Source organism: Melospiza georgiana, chromosome 4 (assembly GCF_028018845.1).
Source record: "Melospiza georgiana isolate bMelGeo1 chromosome 4, bMelGeo1.pri, whole genome shotgun sequence".
NCBI classification, from domain to species: Eukaryota; Metazoa; Chordata; class Aves; order Passeriformes; family Passerellidae; genus Melospiza; species Melospiza georgiana.
This window is the reverse complement of record NC_080433.1, coordinates 12,351,985-12,373,761: the sequence shown is the minus strand read 5'-3', so window position 1 is coordinate 12,373,761 and position 21,777 is coordinate 12,351,985. Positions and strand designations below refer to the sequence as shown.

The 21,777-nt window shown below is 46.7% G+C and overlaps 2 protein-coding genes across 7 annotated transcripts in view; one reads left to right on the top strand and one right to left on the bottom strand.

Moving 5' to 3' along the window:
- The first annotated feature begins 1,984 nt into the window (after positions 1-1,984).
- Positions 1,985-18,682, top strand: DDX11 (DEAD/H-box helicase 11). Of its 2 annotated transcripts, none has more exons than XM_058023426.1 (26): positions 1,985-2,129; positions 2,203-2,418; positions 2,908-2,994; positions 4,447-4,604; positions 5,729-5,777; positions 6,280-6,387; positions 6,921-7,008; positions 7,891-8,093; positions 8,660-8,812; positions 8,921-8,967; positions 9,736-9,815; positions 10,600-10,644; positions 10,769-10,836; positions 11,217-11,255; positions 11,722-11,845; positions 12,370-12,504; positions 12,974-13,086; positions 13,415-13,487; positions 13,853-13,956; positions 14,495-14,644; positions 16,527-16,595; positions 16,755-16,855; positions 17,264-17,348; positions 17,923-17,998; positions 18,136-18,290; positions 18,400-18,682. In XM_058023426.1, exons 1-26 carry the CDS (start codon positions 1,986-1,988, stop codon positions 18,427-18,429), a joined length of 2,700 nt encoding a protein of 899 aa, XP_057879409.1. In that variant the 5' UTR covers position 1,985; the 3' UTR covers positions 18,430-18,682. The 2 variants fall into 2 exon arrangements, with proteins under 2 accessions (XP_057879409.1, XP_057879408.1); XM_058023425.1 differs by having other exon boundaries at positions 12,367-12,504.
- Position 18,683: 1 nt separating this feature from the next.
- WASHC1 (WASH complex subunit 1) overlaps positions 18,684-21,777 on the bottom strand; it is a 56,923-nt gene continuing 53,829 nt past the window's right edge. For all 5 annotated transcript variants that reach the window (XM_058023429.1, XM_058023433.1, XM_058023430.1 and 2 more), the window contains exons 8-11: positions 21,371-21,535; positions 21,017-21,175; positions 20,377-20,445; positions 18,684-19,842 (exon numbers count right to left, since the gene is read on the bottom strand). In XM_058023429.1, the coding sequence (XP_057879412.1) occupies positions 19,691-19,842; positions 20,377-20,445; positions 21,017-21,175; positions 21,371-21,535 (545 nt within the window). In that variant the 3' untranslated portion in view covers positions 18,684-19,690. The remainder of the gene's footprint in view (positions 19,843-20,376; positions 20,446-21,016; positions 21,176-21,370; positions 21,536-21,777) is intronic.

Genomic DNA, 21,777 nt, shown 5'->3' with positions numbered 1-21,777 from the left:
GGAAGGGAAGAGCTGAATGCTGAAAATTTGGGGTGTACCATGCTGCTCACTCCACACCCACTCTGCTCCCTCACTAAATAGATTCTGCTTCCAGGAAGATCTGTAGAATATGGCAAAGTCCTGTGGTATCTAAATACCCTTTCAAAAAGACCCTGTCCAAAATGAAATCAATCTTGTGTATTTTTCAACAAAGAATATACTCATAATGTTAAAAGACATAAACCAAAGTATGGCATTTTCTTCTTTTTGTGCTGACAATATTTGAGAATATTCGAGTCAGTTTGCTGCTTTGAGGTGCTTTTTTTGTACTATTTTTCAGCCCTGAGTGCTGTAAACAAAACTTTGGGGATTGGTATAACCAGTGTAGTGGTGTCCTCCAAAACCTGTAGATCATCTGAAACAAAACTGAGGGGTTTAGTCTGCTGCATCATGTCCTGTTCCATGTGACAGGATGATGTTCAGTCTGTAAGCAGTGCTGTCCATTGTACCTCACACTCTAACATGAATTTTCAACATGTATCTCCAAATGAGTATACCTATGAAAAACCAGGAGCCTCCAAATGTTTCAGTCCAAAGGTTAATAAACTAGTTTATAATTTTACTCAGTTGTCTATTTGTTCTGTAGATAAAATCTAGATACAAATTGCTGCAGAGATTTCTTTTTAAGGAAAAGGGCTATGACTGGAAGGAAGAAAGGAAATAAATAGTCTGAACTTAAATCTGTTTGTCTTTTCTTTCTATTTTCCAAATCTTACATGGGACAAGGATGCTACCTCATGATAGGTAGGTAACATAAAACCAATGGCTGTTCCCAGAAAACCTGGATGCAGAAGTGCTTCCAGTTGAAGGGAAGTCTATAGCTTCTCCCAGATTTGTGGTTGCTGATTTGAAACTCCTTCCAACATCAGACATCAACAAAACACGGACAAAAATATGGCTTTATATTATTTAACCCAAAAAGAAAGGATTTGCCCCAGATGGCCTAATCCGAACCAATACATGATGAGTTCTCACTGCTGGTCAGAGACTGATTGCAGTTGTCTTGTTCTTTTTATGCTGCTCTTCCTTAGGTCGCTGTTGTTTCCAGAGTATGAACATATACAGTTCAAATACAGGACTGAGTATTACATAAACTATATGGCAGTGTTTTATTACTGTGTGTTTCTATCTGGGAAAAACGCCAATCACTTGTTTTTAAAATTTTAATAATAATAAAATGGTTATTAAAACAGCAAAATAATTAGAGTAATAAAAATTTGGACAATTTGGATTAGGATAATATGAGACAATAAAAACAAAGAGTTACAGACGTCTGAGTACCTTTTTCTGGGCAAAATAAGCCCAAAAAAGCACACACATTAACAGAGGATTAACCCTTAAAAACAATAGCCTGTTGCATATTCATACACCTCATACATGATGCATAAATTCCATTCAAACACAGGATTCTGTCTGGTCAGGGTCAGCTTCTTCCTCTTAATCCTAATGGCGTCCTAAAGGCTGAGCGAGGTGGGAAGAAGTTCGTTTCTTCTGATAAGAGGGCAATAAATTATTTTTCTCTGACAGATTTAGGTGTCCTGTGGCAGCTACCTCTGTGCAAGTCCTTTCCTTAAAAAAAGTATCTTACGTAGCATAGTTTATATTTTAACATTGTTATAACCCAAAACTATATTTAACGCACTACTCAAGAAAATTACTACAGCATAACTTTCTAACATAATATTCATTTAATATTATAATATTAATTTTAATATTTCTGAAAAGCCAATCAGAAAATACGCATTTTTCACACATCCTAAATAAAACTTTTTTTTTTTTTTCCCTCTGAAGTGTAATTTTGTGTCCGTGTGCAACGGGAGGGGATGGGGAAGGGGATGACAGCTGGGGAATGGAGCTCCGCGCACAGAGGCAGCGCAGGGCGGCCCTTCCGCCGCGTCACGGGAAGGGGCGGCCGCGGCCGCGGCGCCCGGTTCGAAGCGGGCGGGATGGAGAGCGGGGCGGCGGATCCCGGGCCAGGCCGGTTCCCGTTCCCCTACACGCCGTACCGCATCCAGGAGCAGTTCATGGAGGCGCTGTACGCCGCGCTGGAGGCCGGCCGGGTCGGCATCTTCGAGAGCCCCACGGGCACGGTGAGGCGGCGGGGCCGGGCGGGACCGCGGCGGTGGCGGCAGCGCTGCTCACCTTGCCGGCTCTCCGTGACAGGGAAAATCGCTGAGCCTCATCTGCGGGGCCCTGGCCTGGCTCCGGGACTGGGAGGAGAAGCGGCGGCAGGAGGAGGAGCAGCTGCTGGCGCTCGGGCAGGACGCGCCGAGTCCGCAGCAGGCGCGGCCGGGCAGCGCGGACACGGCCGGGCAGCCGGACTGGGTCACGGCCTTCGTGCAGAGGAAGGAGGAGCGGGACAAGGTGGACAGGCTGAAGGTGGGGATGCGCTCTGTGTAGAGGACGGGTGGAATAACGAGGAAAGGATCGGGAGGGCTCATATCACATAGTCACAGCATGGCTGGGGCTGGAAGGGTCACCTAGAACATCCTCTGTGCTCGAGTCCCTGGAGCGCGGTACGCAGTGTCCAGGCAGCTTTCTAGCATCTCCCGGGAAGGGAACTCCAGCAGCTCTCCGGGCAAACTGTTCCTGCATCCTGGATGGTGAGTGGAGAACACGTGAAGCAAATTTGGTGGTGGTGTGTCTTTGCCTGCAGGTTGCCCAGGACAGGAAACTATTGGTTTGTATTGCTTTGAGCAGAGTAACACTCTGTAGGCGAGCACACCGAGAGAAGGGAACCCTGTCTCAGCCCTGTCCCGGCAATTTTGTTTCCCTTAGTCTTTTTTCTATGCCCAGAGCATAAGTAGTGATACCAAGGGTTGAGGACTAAATCCACTTCATCCTGCCTACACTCTCCCATTTTTGTAGGAAGAGCAGATCAGAAGGAAAAAGCGAGAAGAGCGTCTTGAGAAAATTCGGCAAAATGTGCAGTTAAAATATGCAGCAAAGAGGAAGGTGAGTTACTCCACAGAGATGAAAGCTTTCTGTTTTGGTTACCTTCAGTGTTGTTTATGCAGCAAAGAGGGAGGTGAGTTGCTCCACAGAGATTAAAACTGTCTGTTTTGGTTATCTTCAGTGTTGTTCATATTTGCTTATGTGTGACTTCACGCTGACTTTTCCAACCCACCTGTTTGAGGAGCTCTTTGTATGAGGTTTCTGAAATTGGTCATTCAAAATTACTTGTTAAATTTTCTTTTAAAAGACAGATGTGAAAAACAATTTGTTCATCAATAATTTCCTGTGGCAGTTTTTTTGTGTGGGCAGAAACTATGTGTGTTCTGATTGCCTTTTGGCTTTCTGCTTTTCTTTTAAAAGCTTTAATACTGAGAGGCTTTTTTTGGAAAGATCTCTGTTTTATGAACATGTGTGAACAGTACCTCTGGAATAAAAATGATGTTAAAGTTCACAGATACATATTTCACATATTTCCTCTCATTTAGGCTCATGAAGTAGCCTCAGTGCTCTTGATGGTTTTTGATTATATGAATTATACTTCCCAGAAATACTCAGTTCAGGTCCCCAAATAGATTTATTAGGCTGCCAGGCTATTAATTTCTAGTGTGCTCTGTCTCAAATACTTTGTCATGTTTTGGTCAACTCCTGTCAAAAGGAAATGACAGAAATAGTAAAGAATAGCAAATAAAAAACAAATGGAACAAAGAACTTGTCTCTTAAAAGTGACTGAAGAGCATGTGAAATGAGAAGCATGATGAAAAGCAAGAAAGCAACTGAGAGAAATATTATGGAGATTTAGAAAAGTGGCTGATTCATCTTTTCTGTAGTGCTTACTAACTGCATTTTCTGTATAATTCCATGGTAATAAAATGCTCACTGACATTGGAAGATACTGTTTGGAGATGGAAAAAAATGAACTTTTCTTTGTTGTGACACAGAAGTTAATCAGAAAACTGTTCGTCAGCAGTTCAACTGAATTTTTGTAGAGAGGTAGACTTGTGTTAGAGCAACAGTCATACAACTGGAGAAAAATCTGGAAGACAAATCTTGTTCTAAGCCAGATGCTGGGCTGATTCTAGCCATGAGTTAAATGTGCATAGTGTTTGATTATGTCCTTACATGTTTGTTTGTTCAGGTTTATTTACACACTATTTTCTCTCAGGCAGACATCTTTTATGGGGCACTTTAAGCAACTAACACTGGATTACATGAACATTCCATTGAGGATCTGTTAGTTCAGCAGGCCTTTTGCAGAGAAGGTCCTTCATGTTTCCCCTTCATAACCATCTGTGTGGGCAGGTCTTTGGTTTTGGTAACAGCTGCCTTCTGTAGGGCTGAACAGCTTCAGCCTTCTGTGAGACACTGTGTTGTCTTCTGCCCTGTTCATGCCATAAAGCAGCCCCTGTGCCACTCTTTTTATATGAGAAATGCTGTGTCTTTGTGTTCTTCCAGAGATGTGAGGAGGATGAGGCAAAGCGCCTTCTTCAGCTCAGCAAGGAGGCTCTTTCACAGGGAGCTGGAGAGGATGCTCTAGACCAGCTGGATCACAATGAGGAGGAGCTGATTCTTGCTGAATATGAGAGTGATGATGAAAAGAAAGTGGTATCTGGGTAAGGACAGGGAATGAGGGGGTTCCATGCTAAGGACACATTTTCTATCTAATTTATGTCTTGCCCTGATTAAAGAAGTTGTGCAGATTTTATTAAAAAGTGTTTCTCACCTTTTCAAACAGTGTAAGATGGTGGTTGTTCTGGGGTTTTACTTAATTGGTTGTTTGGGGAGGATTTTAGTTTGGTTTGTTTTGGTTTTTTTTTAACTTTTGTTAGACTGATCTCAGTGACTTGAAATGCTTTCTGAGAAAGTGCATCTTAAACTGTGTAGCAGTGCCCTGCCTTTATCCATGCCCAGCTTCCCAAAGAGTGCCTCTGGATGCTGAGTGAATGATTCAAGATTGAGTTCCTTGCATTAGAAAAGCAGAGTGGAACTCAGGACACCAGAGGAAGCTGTCAGTTCTGCAGATTAGCACTGGCATTTTTTGATACTCTAAAGGCAGAGATATTCACATTTCTGAAGACAGAGCTTTGGCATGAAAAATCCCATGCACACTTTTCTCTCTCTCATGCATTTGCTTTATGCAGAAAGCCAGAAGCCATACTTCAGCACAAAAACTCAAACACATTTAAATTACAAATTTACTAATTCGTGTCTAGATATATCCTTCTGTCTTAAAAATTGAAGAACACTTAACTACTTTTTTTATATGTAAATAGTTTATCAAACATTGAACTGCTGTTATCTTTGAGGAGCTCAATGGCATCTAGCTGAGTGCTTTCCTGAAGCCCTTCTTTATGCAATATCTGGAGGGTGGTAAATTGCTTCTAATGGGAAAGCTTTACAAAAATAAATAAATAACATCACCAAAGAAAGTATAGCACTGATTAGCTTATGCCTGAGGCTTAGAGCCCCTCAATCAAAAGAAAAAGAAATTCTTGGACTTGGAAAAAAGGCACAGCCCAGGAGAGATTTTTCCTTTAAAGAGAAAGGCTTGACTTGACTGCGTACTTACACTGTTCTTAAAAAGTTAAATTTTCTTTTACCAGCTGAGATGAGTTCTGAGGCTCTTTTTGAGATGACTTAATCATCTCTCTTGAGACCTCACTCCTGTGGTGGAGCATCGTTAGATTCTTACTGTCAGAGGTCTGCTGAAAGGAAACTGAACTTTCTCTTTTCTTAGGCTGGAAGAAGATGATGATGATGATTTGGAAGAGGAGCATGTGACTAAGGTGAGAGGAGGAAATTAAATAGTGCCACTTCATAGAATACTGTAGGAGTGAGCAGAATGATGGCTTCCTTGCACCTTTCCAACAGTCAGGCAGTACAGAAGGATTTAGGAGCTAGCTTCCAAGACCTGCCAGGTCTGTTGATAGAGACAGCTAGTTCTGCTGTGCTCATCTCCTTCTGGACTACACTGCCTGCCTAAGCACCTTGCTGTGCTAGCACTGCTTCATTTTTTGCTGCAATAAATAGTTTTTTATTACTCTCCCATGGTGAGTCCTTGTTTTATAGAGACCTTGGAAAATTAAATGGCAACAAAAGCAAATGCAGAGGAGAAAACAAAGATGGGGCTTTTGGCCTCAGCAGTTTTAAGCACGTGCCTTGTGCTTTTGAAGGCTTGAGCAAGGTGAACCTTGCTGAAGTGCTTGGCTGCTTCCTCATAAGATTGGTCATAGGTAGGGATTGGCTTTCACATTGTTCTTGTCTTCCCTTTGTTGTTGCTCCCTGCAGATCTACTACTGCAGCCGCACCCACTCCCAGCTGTCCCAGTTCGTGCGGGAGGTGCAGAAAAGTCCTTTTGGCAAAGACACGCGTCTGGTCTCCTTGGGATCCAGGCAGGTACGTGCTGCTGCTGTTCCCAGGGACCCAGAGCACACTGCCAGGAGCTGTGGGGATCTGCTGCCACAGAAGTCACCTTGGGGTCTGGCTGAGTTTCTTGTTAAAAAACTAAGGCGGTCATGAGTCGCAACACAGATCTGTGTGATGTGCATTTTTCTGTGAACTCTGTTTTGGTCATTTACCCTTTGATGTAAATACAAGAATATGTTTTAACTTTTCCAATATGGAGTGTTACAGATGTCTGAGAAGGTGCTCCTCTTAGTAAACTAGTACTTCTGGCAGCATTTTTCAGAAGCTGTTGTGTAGCAATGAGCCTGAGCCCTCTTTGTCTCATATTTCCTCCTAAGTTTCTGTGAGTTTTGAGCATATTTGTACAGTTAGTATATACAATGTCTAACTGGTAAACTTTTCATTTTTGGAGTCTGGCCTGAGATGGCTTTAAGGAAAATCATTTGTTTTACAGCAGGGGGTGCACATGGGGGCACTCAGCTGTTAATTGACTCCCTTCCTTTTCCTCTGTTTGCACATGCCAGAATCTGTGTGTGAATGAGGAGGTGCGACGCCTGGGTGCACTCCAGCTCATCAATGACCGCTGCATGGAGATGCAGAAGAACAAACATGGTGAGGATGCTCCTGTCACTGTCATATTTTCTGAAAAATTCCTTCTCCAGGATTTTTTCTCCTGGGAAGCTGAGAAGCCTCAGAGAAAAAGGAAAATAATAATTATCTGATTCGCTTCTCCTGTTTTTTTGCTGCTTTGGAATGTGTTTGGAGATTGTTTACCACCTGGTCATTGTTTGATTAGTTTCATGTGAATTCTTTTAACTTGATGACACAGCCAGCTGTGTTGAGGCTCTGGAGAGAGTCACAAGTTCTTCAGTAGTATCTTGTTAAGCCTTTTCTAAGTATCCATTCTCTATTCTTTAGTATAGTTTAGTATAGCATTCTTTAATATAATATAGTAACATAAAATAATAAATTAGCCTTCTAAGAACATGGAGTCAGATTCATCTTTCCTCCCCACAACAGAGGACCCTGAAAATACCACATGCTCCCGGCCTGGGGAAGCAATTCCTAATAAGTGTCATGAGAGTGTGGAGACAGTGGGCACTGCCAGTCAGTTCTAGCAAGAGTGCTAGAAGCTTGAAAGTGACAGGTTGGAGGAACAGGAATCCTTGGTGCTTTTCTTGATCTCCAGGCTATGCTGAGATCAGAATAAATTTTCTGAATGTCTTAAGCTGGTCAGGACTTCTGCACAGAAAGATACTTGTGTTTGTTAACTCGATGCTAGAAGTGTTGTAAGATGTCACATGCTAAATGTAACTGGCAAGAGTAGTGTCCACTATGGAGATGGAAAAGTTACTGCTGAATAATTTAAAAATAAGTGATAGGTCAGGAATACACAGGAGAGAGCTTGCTTTGAAATACATGAGATTCTGCAAAATGGTTATTTTAGGCTGTTGTGTGTGTTGCTCATAGCTTTCTTTTGATTTCTGCTGTTAGAAAAGAAGAGCAGTGAGGAGAATGGGGGGAAGAAGAGACGTGTGAGTCACACCGTGTGCCCGTTTTATTCCTTTGAGCAAATGCAGTTTCTCCGTGATGAAGTTCTGGTGGAAGTGAAGGATATTGAGCAGTTGGTGTCCTTGGGAAGGGAGGCCAAAGCCTGCCCATATTATGGGAGTCGATTTGCTATCCCTGCTGCTCAGGTAAGGCATTACAGGCTTAGTGGCATTAATGCCAGGCACTCTATGAATGAACTGGTGGGCTGCTCCCTCTAGTATTGTTTCTTAGATTGGGGGAGTCTGTAGACAGGCTGTGTTTCTGTCAGCTCTAGTTTTGCTCAGAAAGCAAAGGAAAATGAGAATTCCCATCAGAAGTTCATAAGGATGCTGTAATATCTCAGCATTTTGAAATACTTGAGCAGTTCAGCAAGTGTGAGGCAATACTAACATACAGGTGTGCTCTTAGCTCTTACACCACTCTTCTTCCTTGCTGGGTTCTCTCTGAAGAGTTTCAGTGCTCCAAAGGACATTTAAAAGGTAACCTGAGCCCGTATGCAATTGTAGCATAATCATTTCTCTTCAGCTCACATCCCAGTGCCCCTCTCAAGCATGTGCTCCTGGTTTTGTTGTTACTTTTCCCATAATAAGAGAAGTCACTTGGCTGAATTCTGCATGGCCCTCTGATAAGGGCTGTTAATGAGTGGTTGTAGAATGCCTCAAGTTTGTAAGGATGAGAGCTGGAATCAGGGCAGTGTGTGCCTCTCCTGTAGCTGGTGGTGCTGCCCTATCAGATGCTTTTGCATGAGCCTACCAGGAACGCTGCTGGCATCAAGCTGAAGGACCAGGTTGTGATCATTGACGAGGCTCACAACCTCATAGACACCATCACCTGCATCCACAGTGCCGAGGTCAGCGGCTCTCAGGTGAGTCACAGCCTGGCCTGCTCATGCTAATTGTGCTAAAGAACACAATTCCAGAGTGCTCTTTCTTCTCTCCTTTATAACAGCAGCTTCTGCTTTCTGTTTGTGCAGCTGTGCTGTGCCCACTCCCAGCTGTCGCAGTACATGGAGCGATACAGGTGAGGATCTTGGGGGAAAACAGCTCAGCACAGCAAGGGCTGGGGATGCCTTGGATTGCCCCATGGCTGCAGGGTCTTGCTTGCTTTTCCCCAGTGGAAAGTTACTGCATTAAGAGTTGTGCAGATGAACAGACGCTTGCTTCATTTTCTCTGTCTAGAATCCATCTAAGTCAGACTCCCGGGGCTGGGATAAAGCAGTGAGAAGGGGATATCCTGAGGATTCTGTTTTCCCCTTATACACTCAGTTCCTTTCCCAATAACTCCCTCCAATCACTTCTACTTTGTGATGCAGAGTTTCAAAAGATTCAGTCTTTCATGCCTCTCCCTTAGTCTTCCATTGTGCATTATGGTAGGAGCAGGAAGCTCTGAGGAGGAGCAAGCTGTGTGTGGGTTTTGGCTCTGCACCTTGCCATCCCTGCAGTGGCTGATTGTTGTGTTCAATGATAATAACTCTGAATGTTTGGAGCATTATTGCAACAGGGTCTTGAGGCATCAGTGCCATTGTAATAAACCAGCTATAATTAATATGCAAGGAGAAGTGCAATGGTAGGAACAGTGCGGGGAGCATGGATAAATGCTTTGGGATGACCGTGGCAGGATATCCAGATGACTGTGCCCTATCACAAACAGGGAGAGTGAACTTGGAAGAACTCTTAGTGCCTGACTCTCCAAAATGAAGAAGAGTTCATGTACTTGTTTCTGCAGCTCATCTGCTTTGGTTAGTCCCTGAAGAGGTTTTGGGGCCTAAACATGTCTCGTTTTTCATAGGAAACGTTTGAAGGCAAAGAACTTGATGTACATTAAGCAGATCTTGTATTTACTGGAGCAGTTTGTGGCTATGCTGGGAGGTAAGCAAACCTTTTGTGTCTCCAGGGATACTGATAAAGTCTGAGCTAGTTAATACTTCCTCAGGACACTGTCCCCCTTCCTCCACTGCAGAGACTGCAGGGAAGTGTTGCTTATGTATAGGTTCAGATGCCAGTAGTTTTATTTTGCAGGCTGGTTTGTACATGGGCAAGTTGACTGATGTCTGCTGGAACTCTTCTCTTTGTTTCACTAGCTTAGGAGCAGCAGATAACATTGTGAGTTGGTAGAGGCAGTTTCCTTTGTGTGGTTTTGAGATCCAGTTGAAGTGAGGATGATGTAAAATGCCAAGTGAGGAATACAGCAGATTTATATATAACAGATTTATCACAGTGTAACACAAGAACTGCATGAAATAAATCTCTGGGTCATCTGGTAGCAAGGCCTCTGTGTGTCAGCATGCATCTGCAGAATGAATCTTTCTTGAGTGATGCCTTTCCTTTGTGAGAAAATATTTTGCTTTGATTTTAGGTCCACAGGAATTTGCAGGGCTTGCTCCTTTTCTCCAATGATCTGTTTCCTAGGTCTTAGGAATGTGGGTGGTGTTCCTTAGGATGCAGCAGCACACTTGTTCTGCAGTGTAGGGCTACTCTAGGGCAAATTAAAACTGAGTGGGAGCTGCTGTTTTGTCTGCATAGACACATCTTGCAGATGTGTAGTTACTTCTTGGGGTTTTTGTGCATTGTACCCATCAAGCTCAGTCTTTAGTTTCCTGCTTACTTTTGAGACAGATTCAAGCCTTCCTTGAACTGGTTTCATGCTTTACAGGTAATGTGAACCAGAATCCTGGATGTCAGGCAGTTTCCCAGACAGGTAAGACTGGAGTGAACTCCTGGGGTTTGCAGCTATCAGTCAGGGACATGGGTGTGGGCAGTAAGGGGTGCAGGCCCAGCAGCAGCCAATAATTTCTTTTCCCCTTCTCTCTCTTTTCTTTCAGGAACAGTACTAAAATCCATCAATGACTTTCTATTTCAGAGCCAGATTGACAACATCAACCTCTTCAAGGTAATGCAAACGTTGGGGCACAGGTGGTGGTGACTTGTTTGAGATTGTTGTGTGAAAACTGTAAGCAGAGCCAAAGCCCATGCTTTCTAACTGTCTGTAAGGCAAAACTACACTGTAAGGGCTGTGGATGCAGAAATTCTGCTACTCCAGCAACCTAACTTTCCCTCTTGAACCTCCAAACACAGCACTTTTAACAGTGTGTGTTTTCGCTCTGGAATGCCATTGTAATAAACTCTTCTCTGGCTGGTGGTGCCCACAAAGAGCTGTGCCCCTCTCCCCAAAAGCACAGCAAGTGACAGCCTTGCTGGGCAGGGGTCAAGGGCAGCAGGCTGGAGAAGGGGTGCTGAATGCCAGCTCATGTTCCTGTCCCCCTCCTACAGGTTCAGCGCTACTGTGAGAAGAGCCTCATCAGCAGGAAGGTACTGGCCCTGGGGTTTCATGGGCAGCAGTGCTCCAATGCTGCTTCACACCTGCACTTTGAGATGGAGGATGCAGCAGCTGGGTGGGAGCTTGTCTTCTCCATCCTGTTCTGCAAACAAACTGGTTCCTTTAAAAAATACTGTATGGGCAGGTTAACTCTTGCTTATCCAGAAAAGAAAAATACGGTGTGGTTTGCCACAGTATTCCAGTGGGTACCAATTCTGTGCTGCTTGGCCTCAGATTTGCCAGGCAGGCAGACTGCATTGCAGTAGAAGAACAGGCATCAGAAACTTGTTTTTCTTTTCAGTGGGTGTAGGAAGGTAATGGGAGCTGATATATTCTGATTAGGCTGGTTTGTGAGTACCTACTGAGGGATTTAATTTGTGGCAGACCAGCAAACCTGCCTTTATCTTCTCTGATTCCTGCTGTTGGTAGTCTTAAGTATTTCTGGCTTTTGTTTGGCAGCTTTTTGGGTTTGTGGAGCGATATGGGGGCCCTGCCTCAGCTGTGAAGACCAACAAGGAGAACCAGAAGGTGGCTGGTTTGCAGGACTTTCTTCTGACCCTTCAGCAGGGATCTGATAAGGAGGGTGAGTTCAGGCATCCTCTCCTTGTGCATCTGTGGGCAGAGTGAGGATGTGGAACCTGCATCTCTCTGCATGAGGAAAGGGAGGAGGCAGATGTGCAGAATGAGGGCCTGAAGAAGGTGTCCTGCGTGGGTGTTTTTTAACAGGTCTCACTAGCTGACCTAGACAACTGTCCATTGGATTAGTGAGGTCCCTTTCAAGCTGCATGATGTGATTCCATGTTCACACCACATGCACTCAAGCTTTACACTTCTGTGACCTGCTGGCTCTGGGACCTGAGCTACTGTGTATAGTAGCTCTGCCTAGTGATGCCATCCACAAAAATCAGATTTTTCTTTTATTTTTTTTTTTTTATTTAGCTATGAGATGGGATTTGGATTTTCCCCTTAAATGGGTATTTATTCTCTGCGTGCATATATAGGCCAGGTATTGTGTTCCTGTAGAGCATATTTTGTGCTTAACCCTTGTCTTTACAAGTGTGGCCTAAGTTGCCTTGCCTGCCTCTCCTTTCTTTTTTGGGCCAGCAGGTACCCCCCAGAGCCCTCCCGTGGAGGCTGAGCACGAGCAGCTCCGAGCTGCCTCTCCACTGATGCAGATTGAAGGATTCCTCTCAGCCCTCACAAATGCAAACCAAGATGGCAGAGTCATTCTCAACAAGCAAGGTACTGGAAAGGGAGAGCTGGGGAGGGGTGGCATGAGTCAGTCACAAGCAGAGTGCTTCACTGGCACTGAGGGAGGAGATACAAGAGTCTCTGGGGAACCTGGAACCTGCATTTGTGCCATCTGTGATGCAGGCTGGCAGGCTTGGTCTGTCTGAGGATGCTTATGATCCCAAGGGAATTTTTAGCCAAGGGCATTGGGGCCAGGGTTTGCAGAGGTCTGCTCCCACTTTGGAGGTCAAGTTTTGTCCTGCAGTTTACTGCATCTGTTGTACAGCTCCAGGGAGATTAGGAAGCAGAAGGTAACCTCCAGGCTGGCATTACCTCCTGCTGCCTCTGTCTGTGTTGAACAGCAAATCTTTACTTTGAGAGGTGGGTACCTGCCAGAGTGCCCAGTCAGGAGGGAGAGTCTCTCATATCCCTGAGTATGTGTCACAGCTCCCTCCTGCATACTCTTCTCTCCTTTTCCCAGGCACAGTTGCTCAGAGCAGCCTCAAATTCCTCTTGCTGAATCCAGCTGTCCACTTTGCCAAGGTTGTGGAAGAATGCCGTGCTGTCATCATTGCTGGGGGCACCATGCAGCCGGTGAGGGAATGGGGATGCTGTGCTGGGCTCTCGGCAGGTCGGGGGTGCTGTCTGCGAGCCGGGGTGGAAAGAGCAGCCAGGCTGAGCTGGTGGTAGGTTGGAGCTAGCACGGGGAGCAGTGGGAGGAGCTCGTGATCCATCCTGGCTCTGCAGGGCCAGGGATCCCGCCGGGATCGTGCCACGGGAGCTTTGCAGAGTCGGCGCCGCTGTGTGCGGGCAGAGGGCGCTGCCGCTCCTCGGCCTGACCTGCAGTGCTGCTGCTGCTGCTGCTGCTGTAGAGGTTTTTGGGACACTGGTACTTCACTTGTCTTTGTTTTGTGCATCATAGGTGGCTGATTTCCGAGAGCAGCTGCTGTGCTGTGCTGGCGTGGACCCTGCTCGGATCGTGGAGTTCTCCTGTGGTGAGTGTGCCGGGCTGGCAGGGAGGGCTCAGCAGTGCCAGGGCTGCAGTTTGCCTTCAGCACTATTCTGTCAGCACTCAGAGCAATGTGGCATCTTTCCTAAAAACCAGGGCAGCAAAGGGGTGTGAGTTCCCTTTCACTCTGAGCTTCCCCTGTGGTCTTGACTGGTATTAGCAGGCAGTGTGCCATGTTTTCCTCCCAGGGGCAGAGGGGATGGAAGTTGGAGCAGCTGAGTGACTTAGGCACTTTGGCTTAGCCAGGCAAATGTTTGCCTCTGTCACTAGAATGCAATTCAAGTTCTTCAGCTCGTGGGGTTTGTGCCAGCAGCAGTGATGTTGACTCTCCCTACTTGTTTTTGTCCCCAGGACATGTGATTCCTCCAGAAAATATTTTACCCATCATCCTCTGCAGTGGTCCTTCCAACCAGCAGCTGGAGTTCACTTACCAGACCAGAGACCTGCCTCAGATGGTCAGTTTGTCCTTTGTTCCCTTCCTTGGGATCTCTTTTTTGCTTCACATGCTTTTATTTCAGAGCAGGGTACACACTGTGTTTAAGAGCTAAACCCGTGGCAAAGGAAACCCCAAACCACAGAAGCAGCTGAAGGTGTTTAGGCATGTCTTCCTTCTTCCTGTGGCAGGCCAGTGGGCACCCAAGGCTGGACACTAGGTCTGCTCTGCCTCTGCACAATCTCAGGCAGATGTGCTAACCAGCTCTCAATGTCTGTTCTAATGGGACAGCTTCCCTGCACTGAGGCAAACCTTCCTTTCCTGAATGACCACGGCTCCACAGCCAGAACAGAAACCCTGGGCTAGGGAAGAAGGCCAAGCAGTGAAGAGCTTTTTAGTGATGCCCAGCTCCCCATGGAGTTCTCACAGACCTGGCTTATTTCCCACATGTTTTCCTCCCCTAAGGCAGGTCATAAGGAAGGTGTGATCCCTGAGCAGAGAATTGGAGCAGCATTAGCTGGACTCCTGTCAGCTGCAATATGCTCTGATCTCTCTTGCAGATGGATGAGACAGGTCGAATCCTTTGCAACCTGTGCAATGTGATCCCAGGAGGTGTGGTGTGCTTCTTCCCCTCCTATGAGTACGAGAAGCAGGTGTATGGACACTGGGAGAGGACAGGGCTGCTCTCCCGCCTGGCAGCCAGGAAAAAGGTGATGTGCAGCCAGGGCAGTTGGGACTTTCCATGGAGGTGTCAAAACCCAAATAATTCCATATGCATTATGGACCTCTCTCTGAGTTGTTCCCATGGTCTGTGCACAGAGCAGAACGGATGTTTATCCAGCTAATCCCTCCAGGAACAAATAAATTACACTTCCTGGGTGGCTGAGCACTGAGCTGCAGTCTAAATGAGATTGATTGCAGCTATACATCCTTGAAGTGCACACTCTGTGCAGTGGCCATGGGGGCAGACAGTCTTTGCTACCCATAGCAGGCTTGTTCTCTTGTGGCTGGGAGGGGCTGTTCAGGTTGAGCTCCTACAGGGAATTTGTTTTCCCCAGGCTCATCTGTGTGTCCCTTGAGCACAGACCAACACAGCCAAGGGCTAGGCAGAGTGAGACAACAGTGCAGTTCATAAGACAAATGGCATTTTGCTGTCTGCCAGAAGTAGAGATGAGAACTGGAAGACTAGCAGTGGTGACTCCTGTTGAAGGAGAAACATTAAATAGGGAGATCACTGCAAATATGAAGTCTTTCCAATGGCTCTCACAGGTGTTTGAAAGCTGGGTATTGAAAGTCAGGCAGTTCAGGTTGTGGTGCAGGGATCTTGGATCATGTGCCAGGGGAAGGAAAAATTACATATACCCTGGCTGTGACTTGTGTGTACCAAAAGCTAAACAACTTACCACAGTCTCTCATATTTCACAGCCTTGGTGATTCTTGGCATTCTGGCACATGGGGCAGCCTGTAGCTTTTTGGGTGGAATCATTGTGCTTCATTTTCTCTGTGTTTGCAGAGTTACCACTCTGAGTGCCTTTCAGCTGTGTCCTGTCAGGGTCCCAATGCTCTGCCTGGTTCCTCCAAGGCTTTGGGCCACTCACAGTTTGCTCCAAATTTCAACTCCAAATTGTTCTTGTTTTGCTTTGCAGTCTCCAGAAAATTGGATCTGCATTAGCAAGGCAATTGGGTCTAAGTGCAGCAAGTGAGACTTTCAACTGCCCACACACAAGATCAAATCTTAGCAGGGGAAGGTTCAAGGCTTTCCTGAAGTTGCTGTGGTGAGATCACACTGAGATTATATACAAATCACACAGGGAAAGTAAATTTAAATCAAAAGCTTACACAGCTACCTTTCAATAAGTTAGTTTTGACTTATATTTGTAATTGCCAGTTATTTTTCTACTGAAAGAGTGATTTTGACTGGTAACATTTTATATTACTTCTTGCTAACCAAAGAAAAACACATTCTGTAGATTCTTTACTGTTACAGAGAAGACAGATGTTGGACCTCTTGTTTACTAGGAAAACTACTTGTTTTAGGCCAAGCATCTATAAAATACAGCTTAATTAACTGCAGAGGTTTTCAGTAACTAATTAGGTGTGCTAGAATAACATAAAGATATACTACTTTATTTATGCTTTGCATGAAAAGCTAATTTATTCACTGGGCAAGGGGAGTCCCTGCTTGGAATTAATTGATGATTCAAATTGATTGGTCCTGTCCCTGTCCTCCAAGATCTTGCAGCTTGACCCCAGAGGGTCTTGATTAATAGGTGCAAGAGGTGCTCATTGTTTTTTTTTGCCTCTCAGCTCTAGGATGACTTGTAACTTCTTTCAGTATTGAACAAGTCTCCCAAAGCTGAAAGGGAATGCTGGAGGGGCAGGAGCAGCTGCTGCTCCTTTCAGAGGCCAGCTGAAAAGAGCTGTAGTGCATTTTCAGGGTGGAGGAAAGGTAGTGGTTAAATTAGTTTTTCATGCAATTTTACCTTGCATGACCTCAGTTCCATATGTTATTCAATGGCATGGGGGTAAGATGATTTGCTTTCTTTAAACTGTTTGTTTCCTGTTGCTGAACTGATGAACTGTGCCTGACAGATCTTTCAGGAGCCTAAGAAAGCCAACCAGGTGGAGCAGGTGCTGGTGGAATATGCCAAATGCATAAAGGTAAGCTGAGCAGGCAGGCTGGTGGGAGTGTGGGTATGGGAATGCTGCAAAGGAGGGCACTTTTAACAAGGAAAGAGGGCTCCAGCCTAGGTGTGGGAGTGTTTCTGAAGCACAGAAATGTTCCCTGCTCTGGTTTAAGTTGCTGTCCCTCTCCTGCAGCGCTGCAGCCAGACAGGAGGACAGATGACAGGGGCCCTGCTGCTTTCTGTAGTTGGAGGCAAAATGAGTGAAGGGATCAATTTCTCTGATGACCTGGGAAGGTAAGGTGACTGCTCCTTGGAAAGCCACCTCTGGCTTGTGCTGGAGTGACTCCAGGCATGATGGGCACATCAGTGCTTGCATGGATAGAAAATCCTGGGGAATGTGTGGCTGAGCTGATGCTTAAAGGAACAGGAGGGGCTGCTGGGTCGTGTAAAACCTGTCTGTCCAGGCCACTCTTCTGTGAGTAATGCAGTTAGGCTTGCTGTGCTGGACAATCCCTTGTTCTGGCACCCTGAATCCCTCTGCAGCTCTGTTCAGCACATGCTTGTCAGACTGCTGTGCTTTATTGTTGCCTTTGGTTTGCAGGGCTGGCTGTCTTTCAGGGGTGCAGTGACCTCTAATTTATCAGTCTATTGGCATAGTGCCCTAGGATGAGACATTAAGAATAATGCAGTCCTCCCTTGCAGATGTGTGATTATGGTGGGAATGCCTTACCCCAACATTAAATCTCCAGAACTCCAGGAAAAAATGACCTGGCTTGATAAAACAATGGTAAGAGCCACTTACACCTCTGTCTCTTTCAATTCTGCTTTATAGTACTAACGTCCCAGCACATGAGCCCCAGAGCTGCCTTCAGAGGTTTTATTTTCCTTGAGCTTGCCCTCATTTCCCAGACAGTGTGGTACTGAGAGCACAGCCTTCTCCAGGCTGCTCCTGGACAGGTGGCCCTAAACACAGAGGAAGTTTGGTGGAGGGAAATGCCACCAGGACTTGCTGGCAGCTCTGAGCTCCAAGGGGAGCAAAGGCCCTTCAACCCACAGGGGGTGGCAGGGTGCTAGAAGCTGCTTGCAGGATCATTTGTCCTTTCTCATTGCTCACTGGAGGTGCTGTTCCTGGGGACAAGATCTCTGCCTTCAAGGGGACCTGGGGTTGGCTCTTTGTGAATGCTCAACAGAGTTTTCTGACTGCAGCCTTTCTTCTCTTCTTCCTTACTCTCCACTTGGGGTCTGCCTGGCTACCCGCTCACCCTGCAGGGGTAAAAGCATTTACCTCACTTTCTCAGCAAAACTTCTCAATTTGATTTACATCTGCCTTGTGTTCAGACTTGCCTATTTCTTCTTTCCAGCCCAGAGCTGGTGGCCAGGCACCGAGCAGAGTGCTGATTGAAAACCTGTGCATGAAGGCAGTAAACCAGTCAATAGGTAATTCATCCTTCCTTGGACAGGCTGGGGGATACCAAACACACTGGAGGAGGAGGGTAGGAAAAAGGATGCATTACAGATGATGGGAACAAACAATTGAGTGGGCCATTCATTCTTTGTTTTTATCCTGTGGACAGGCAGAGCCATTCGCCACCAGAAGGACTTTGCAAGCATCGTGCTCCTGGACCACAGGTACGCACGCCCTGCCATCTTCAACAAACTGCCCCAGTGGATCAGGGAGAGGACCCAGGTGAAACCTGCCTTTGGATCAGCGTTTGCTGAGTTAAGAAAGGTCAGAACTCCTTGTATTTTGTGTCACTGTTCCCCATTGTCCTCATCTGGACCTTTTTAGAGCTTTCCCTAAGGCCAAGGACAAACTGCCTGGTTCTGTGTGTTCCCAGTTCCATCGAGGCAAGCTGGATGGTCTGTGATGTGGAGCAGAGAACAGATGGTATTCATCATTATGACTTAAACCTCTGAAGACTAGGTAAAGTAACACAAGTTGCTGCTTTTCTGTACCATGGACTTGATAAAATCTCTGCCTTCTGCATCCTTTGTGGATATTTGCTGTTCAGTATCTGAGTGCTGTGATGGTGAGAGAGCCTTCAGCACCACAGGCAGGAGGGAAACTGGTTGTAGGTCTGAGGCAGGTGAAGAGACTGGCAGCAGGCACCTACTTGTTTACAGCTGTTAAGGTTTTATTTAAATTGATTAAATATTTTCAATAAAAACACTCAAGTATGGCGAGTATTATTTAAGTACACTTAAGTATGGGGAGTAATTATTTTGACTGAACACATAGGGTTTTATCCCATCAACCACCAAGTGTAGGAGGCCTGACTGACCAATGCCATCATTGAGCTTTTCACAGGAATTGTAAACTAGCAGGCCACTAATTTATGTCATATTGGAATAACACAGAGTGGTAATGGAGCAGCTGTGGGTAAGGGTTTTTCTCACCCATTTTCTGCCTTGCTTCAAGCAGCCAATAGATTGAAGCAGTTCATTCTTACAAGGGGAATAAAGATATGGCCACCATACAGAACTTCTCCTTTCTTTGATCATGTTTAAGCACAGGATTGCTTTGCTCTTTTTAACCCCTAAGCTTCTGAATTCAAAGTAACTTCTTGAATTTAACTTTCCTGGGGGTCTTTTCAGGGTTATGGGTCAGTGCTGGAGGGCAGCAGTAACACCAGGGACAGCCACGTAATCCCTCAGCTGTTCCCAGCTACCTCTGTCATCCTGAGCAAGCCTCATCCCAAGAGCCCTGTTTGCTTCTTTTCCAGTTTCAGCAGCTGGATGCCACCTCTCCAGGCTCTTCACAAGGAAGAAAGTACTTATGGCACAGAGCTGTTACCCACTCCCTGTATGTTAATTAGCCCCACAGGGAAGGAAACAGCTGCCTCTGAGAAACTTCCATTGTGAGTCACCTGCCCCTTGAGCAGGTCCAGACCCTGTGGTCTGCACAAGCTCTGCCTTCAGGGAGGGGAGCACCTGCTTCTAGCAGCTGGTGCCCTCCAGCCTGTAGTGCTGGGCTGTGAGGCTGGACAGCTGGGCTTTCCTTTTACACACTCTTAATTAATGACACTTCCCACTTTTACCAAAGTGAAGGCAGTAAGGACCTGCTTCCTTCAACTTCATGGAAATTTTTCAGGCAGCAATAGTTCCACACTAATACTCAATGGATCCCATCTATGACTCCCAGTCATCCTCATCCTCCTCACCCATGGGCTGCTGTGGGGGTGGCAGGGGTGGTATTGAGTCCGACATGCGAGCAAAGGCACCGGCAGGACTGCCAGGAGCATCCGCGTTCCCAGAGGCTCCTGGGCCTTTCCCTGAAATACCTGGGAGGGAAAGAAATCAGTGAGTGACACCTGGGAACTAGAGACCAAAGAGATTCAGCAAAGGGGAGGGGGAAAGCCATGCTCTCACCACCCAGGTAACCAGAACAGCCAACATGTTTAATGCCAAGGTTTAACTACAGCTCCCCTGAGCAAGTCCCTGCTGTTGACTGCCCAGTGCTGAGGTGTGACCTTCAATCTAAATGCCCCAGAAACCTCCCATGGCACCTCAAGTGCCCATATGGGCAATGGGCCCAGCTGCCCAAGCACTGGATTAGAAAAGACACTGCTGTCCCTTCTGCACAGGCTTTTAGGGTCCATCCTCTGAAACATACAAATCCCTCCAGTGCCTCCAGCTTGGACCTGAGGTGGAGATTCCTCTGCTCATTCTCTGTAAAGACAGTCCCAGCTGTACTGTGGTACCCTGCCCAGGAAAATCTCTGTTCCTGTTTCCAAGGCTGTGGCTGACACAGCCTGGGTACCAGGGAGTGCTCTCCCTGTTTCCTGGGGGAAGGAGCCCCCATTGCAGGACAGTACCTTTGCGCCTCAGCACCAGCTTGTTGAACAGGTCTGACATCAAATCTCCACCTTGTCCCGTAGCTCTCACTGAAACAGAGCAGAACGAGTCAGTGAAGAAAGATTAGTCTGAGCTAAGCATTATGGCAAAAGCATTTCCCTGCAATACTGCCTTCAGATTAAAGAAAAAACTCCAAACTTCTAATTTTATATGACACCCCAAAACTACAGTCCATTTTCAGTTCAGGAAAACACTAGGCACTGCTAGCAGGGTTAATGGCATCTCCTGGGGAAAACCAATAGTGGAACTCATTGAGGAATGAATTGAATGAATTCCATTGAGTGGAATTCACCTCAGCCAAGGTGCTTAAACTGCTTCAGCCCTGTCCCCCCAGGGTTTCATTTGTGTGCCTGGTCCTGTGCATCACACGTGAAACTTCCCCACAAGCCCTGGGACAGATGCCCTTTGGGCCAGTGGGGTTTAGCAACTTCACAGAGCTCTGGCTGAGTGGTGAACACCTGAGACCTCCATCAGCCTGTGAGGAGACAACTCCTTTCTGCTCTGTGAGTTCACTGTGCTCCTGCCTTGCCTGCCTACTCCCAGACCCAACACCTCCCCGCCTGGAGAATGAGAAGAAGTTCTGCCAAAGAGTCTCAGCACCTTGTTCTTGTTCTTTCTGCTTCTTTTTCTCCAGCTTCCTCTCCTTGACGCTGCGAAGGTTGGCCTTCCCAATGCCCCCGGCCTGGCGGATGGACTCCAAGAGACTGGCACGGCCAGTGGAGGGGTTCACCACCTCCTTTGGGGCTCCTTGGACTGAAGCTGCAGGGACAGGAAGGACAGACAGCATCAGGGTCAGTGCCTCAGCTACAGGCCCAGCCAAATTCCCATGGCAAGGGCTACTCCAGTACCTTGACAGCACCTCATCCCACTGCACATCCTCCCCTGCTGGAAGGCCCCGAAGGACACGGGTGAAGGGAAGGAGGCTGTGCAGCTGTGGAGGAGCCCAGCCCTTACCTGCAGGCACTGTGCTGCTGCTCTCCTCACTCCCTGACCGAGCTGCTTCCAAGGGTGCCGTGGGCTGGGGCAGGGGCGGTGGAGGAGGCACCGGAGTTGGCACAACAGGAGGCGGAGGGGGAGGTGGAGGGGGAGGAGGTGGCAAGAGCTTAGCGTCTTGGAGATCTGAAATATTAAAGAAATTGTATCTGAAGAGTCCCAGTCTCAGCTCAGAGCTTCACACACCTCAGCAACAACAGATCAGAGTCCTCAGCACCTGCAGCAGAGCACTCCTGCCCTGTGCACTATCTCTTAACAGCAGGCAGGGCCAAGGCAAGAGTCTGAGATTCCCCTACTCTCCCTCCCCAGCTGCATCCCACCAGGCTGACACACACACTGTGCTCTCTCCTCCCCAGCTATGCAGAGAG

What these genes read in the sequence shown, in the direction of transcription:
- DDX11 (XM_058023425.1), top strand. Translation starts at nt 1,986, where the DNA reads ATGGAGAGCGGGGCGGCGGATCCCGGGCCAGGCCGGTTCCCGTTCCCC. An exon ending in ACAAGGTGGACAGGCTGAAG is followed by an intron (nt 2,419 to 2,907) that starts GTGGGGATGCGC and finishes CCATTTTTGTAG; the next exon opens with GAAGAGCAGATCAGAAGGAA. An exon ending in CCGAGGTCAGCGGCTCTCAG is followed by an intron (nt 8,813 to 8,920) that starts GTGAGTCACAGC and finishes CTGTTTGTGCAG; the next exon opens with CTGTGCTGTGCCCACTCCCA.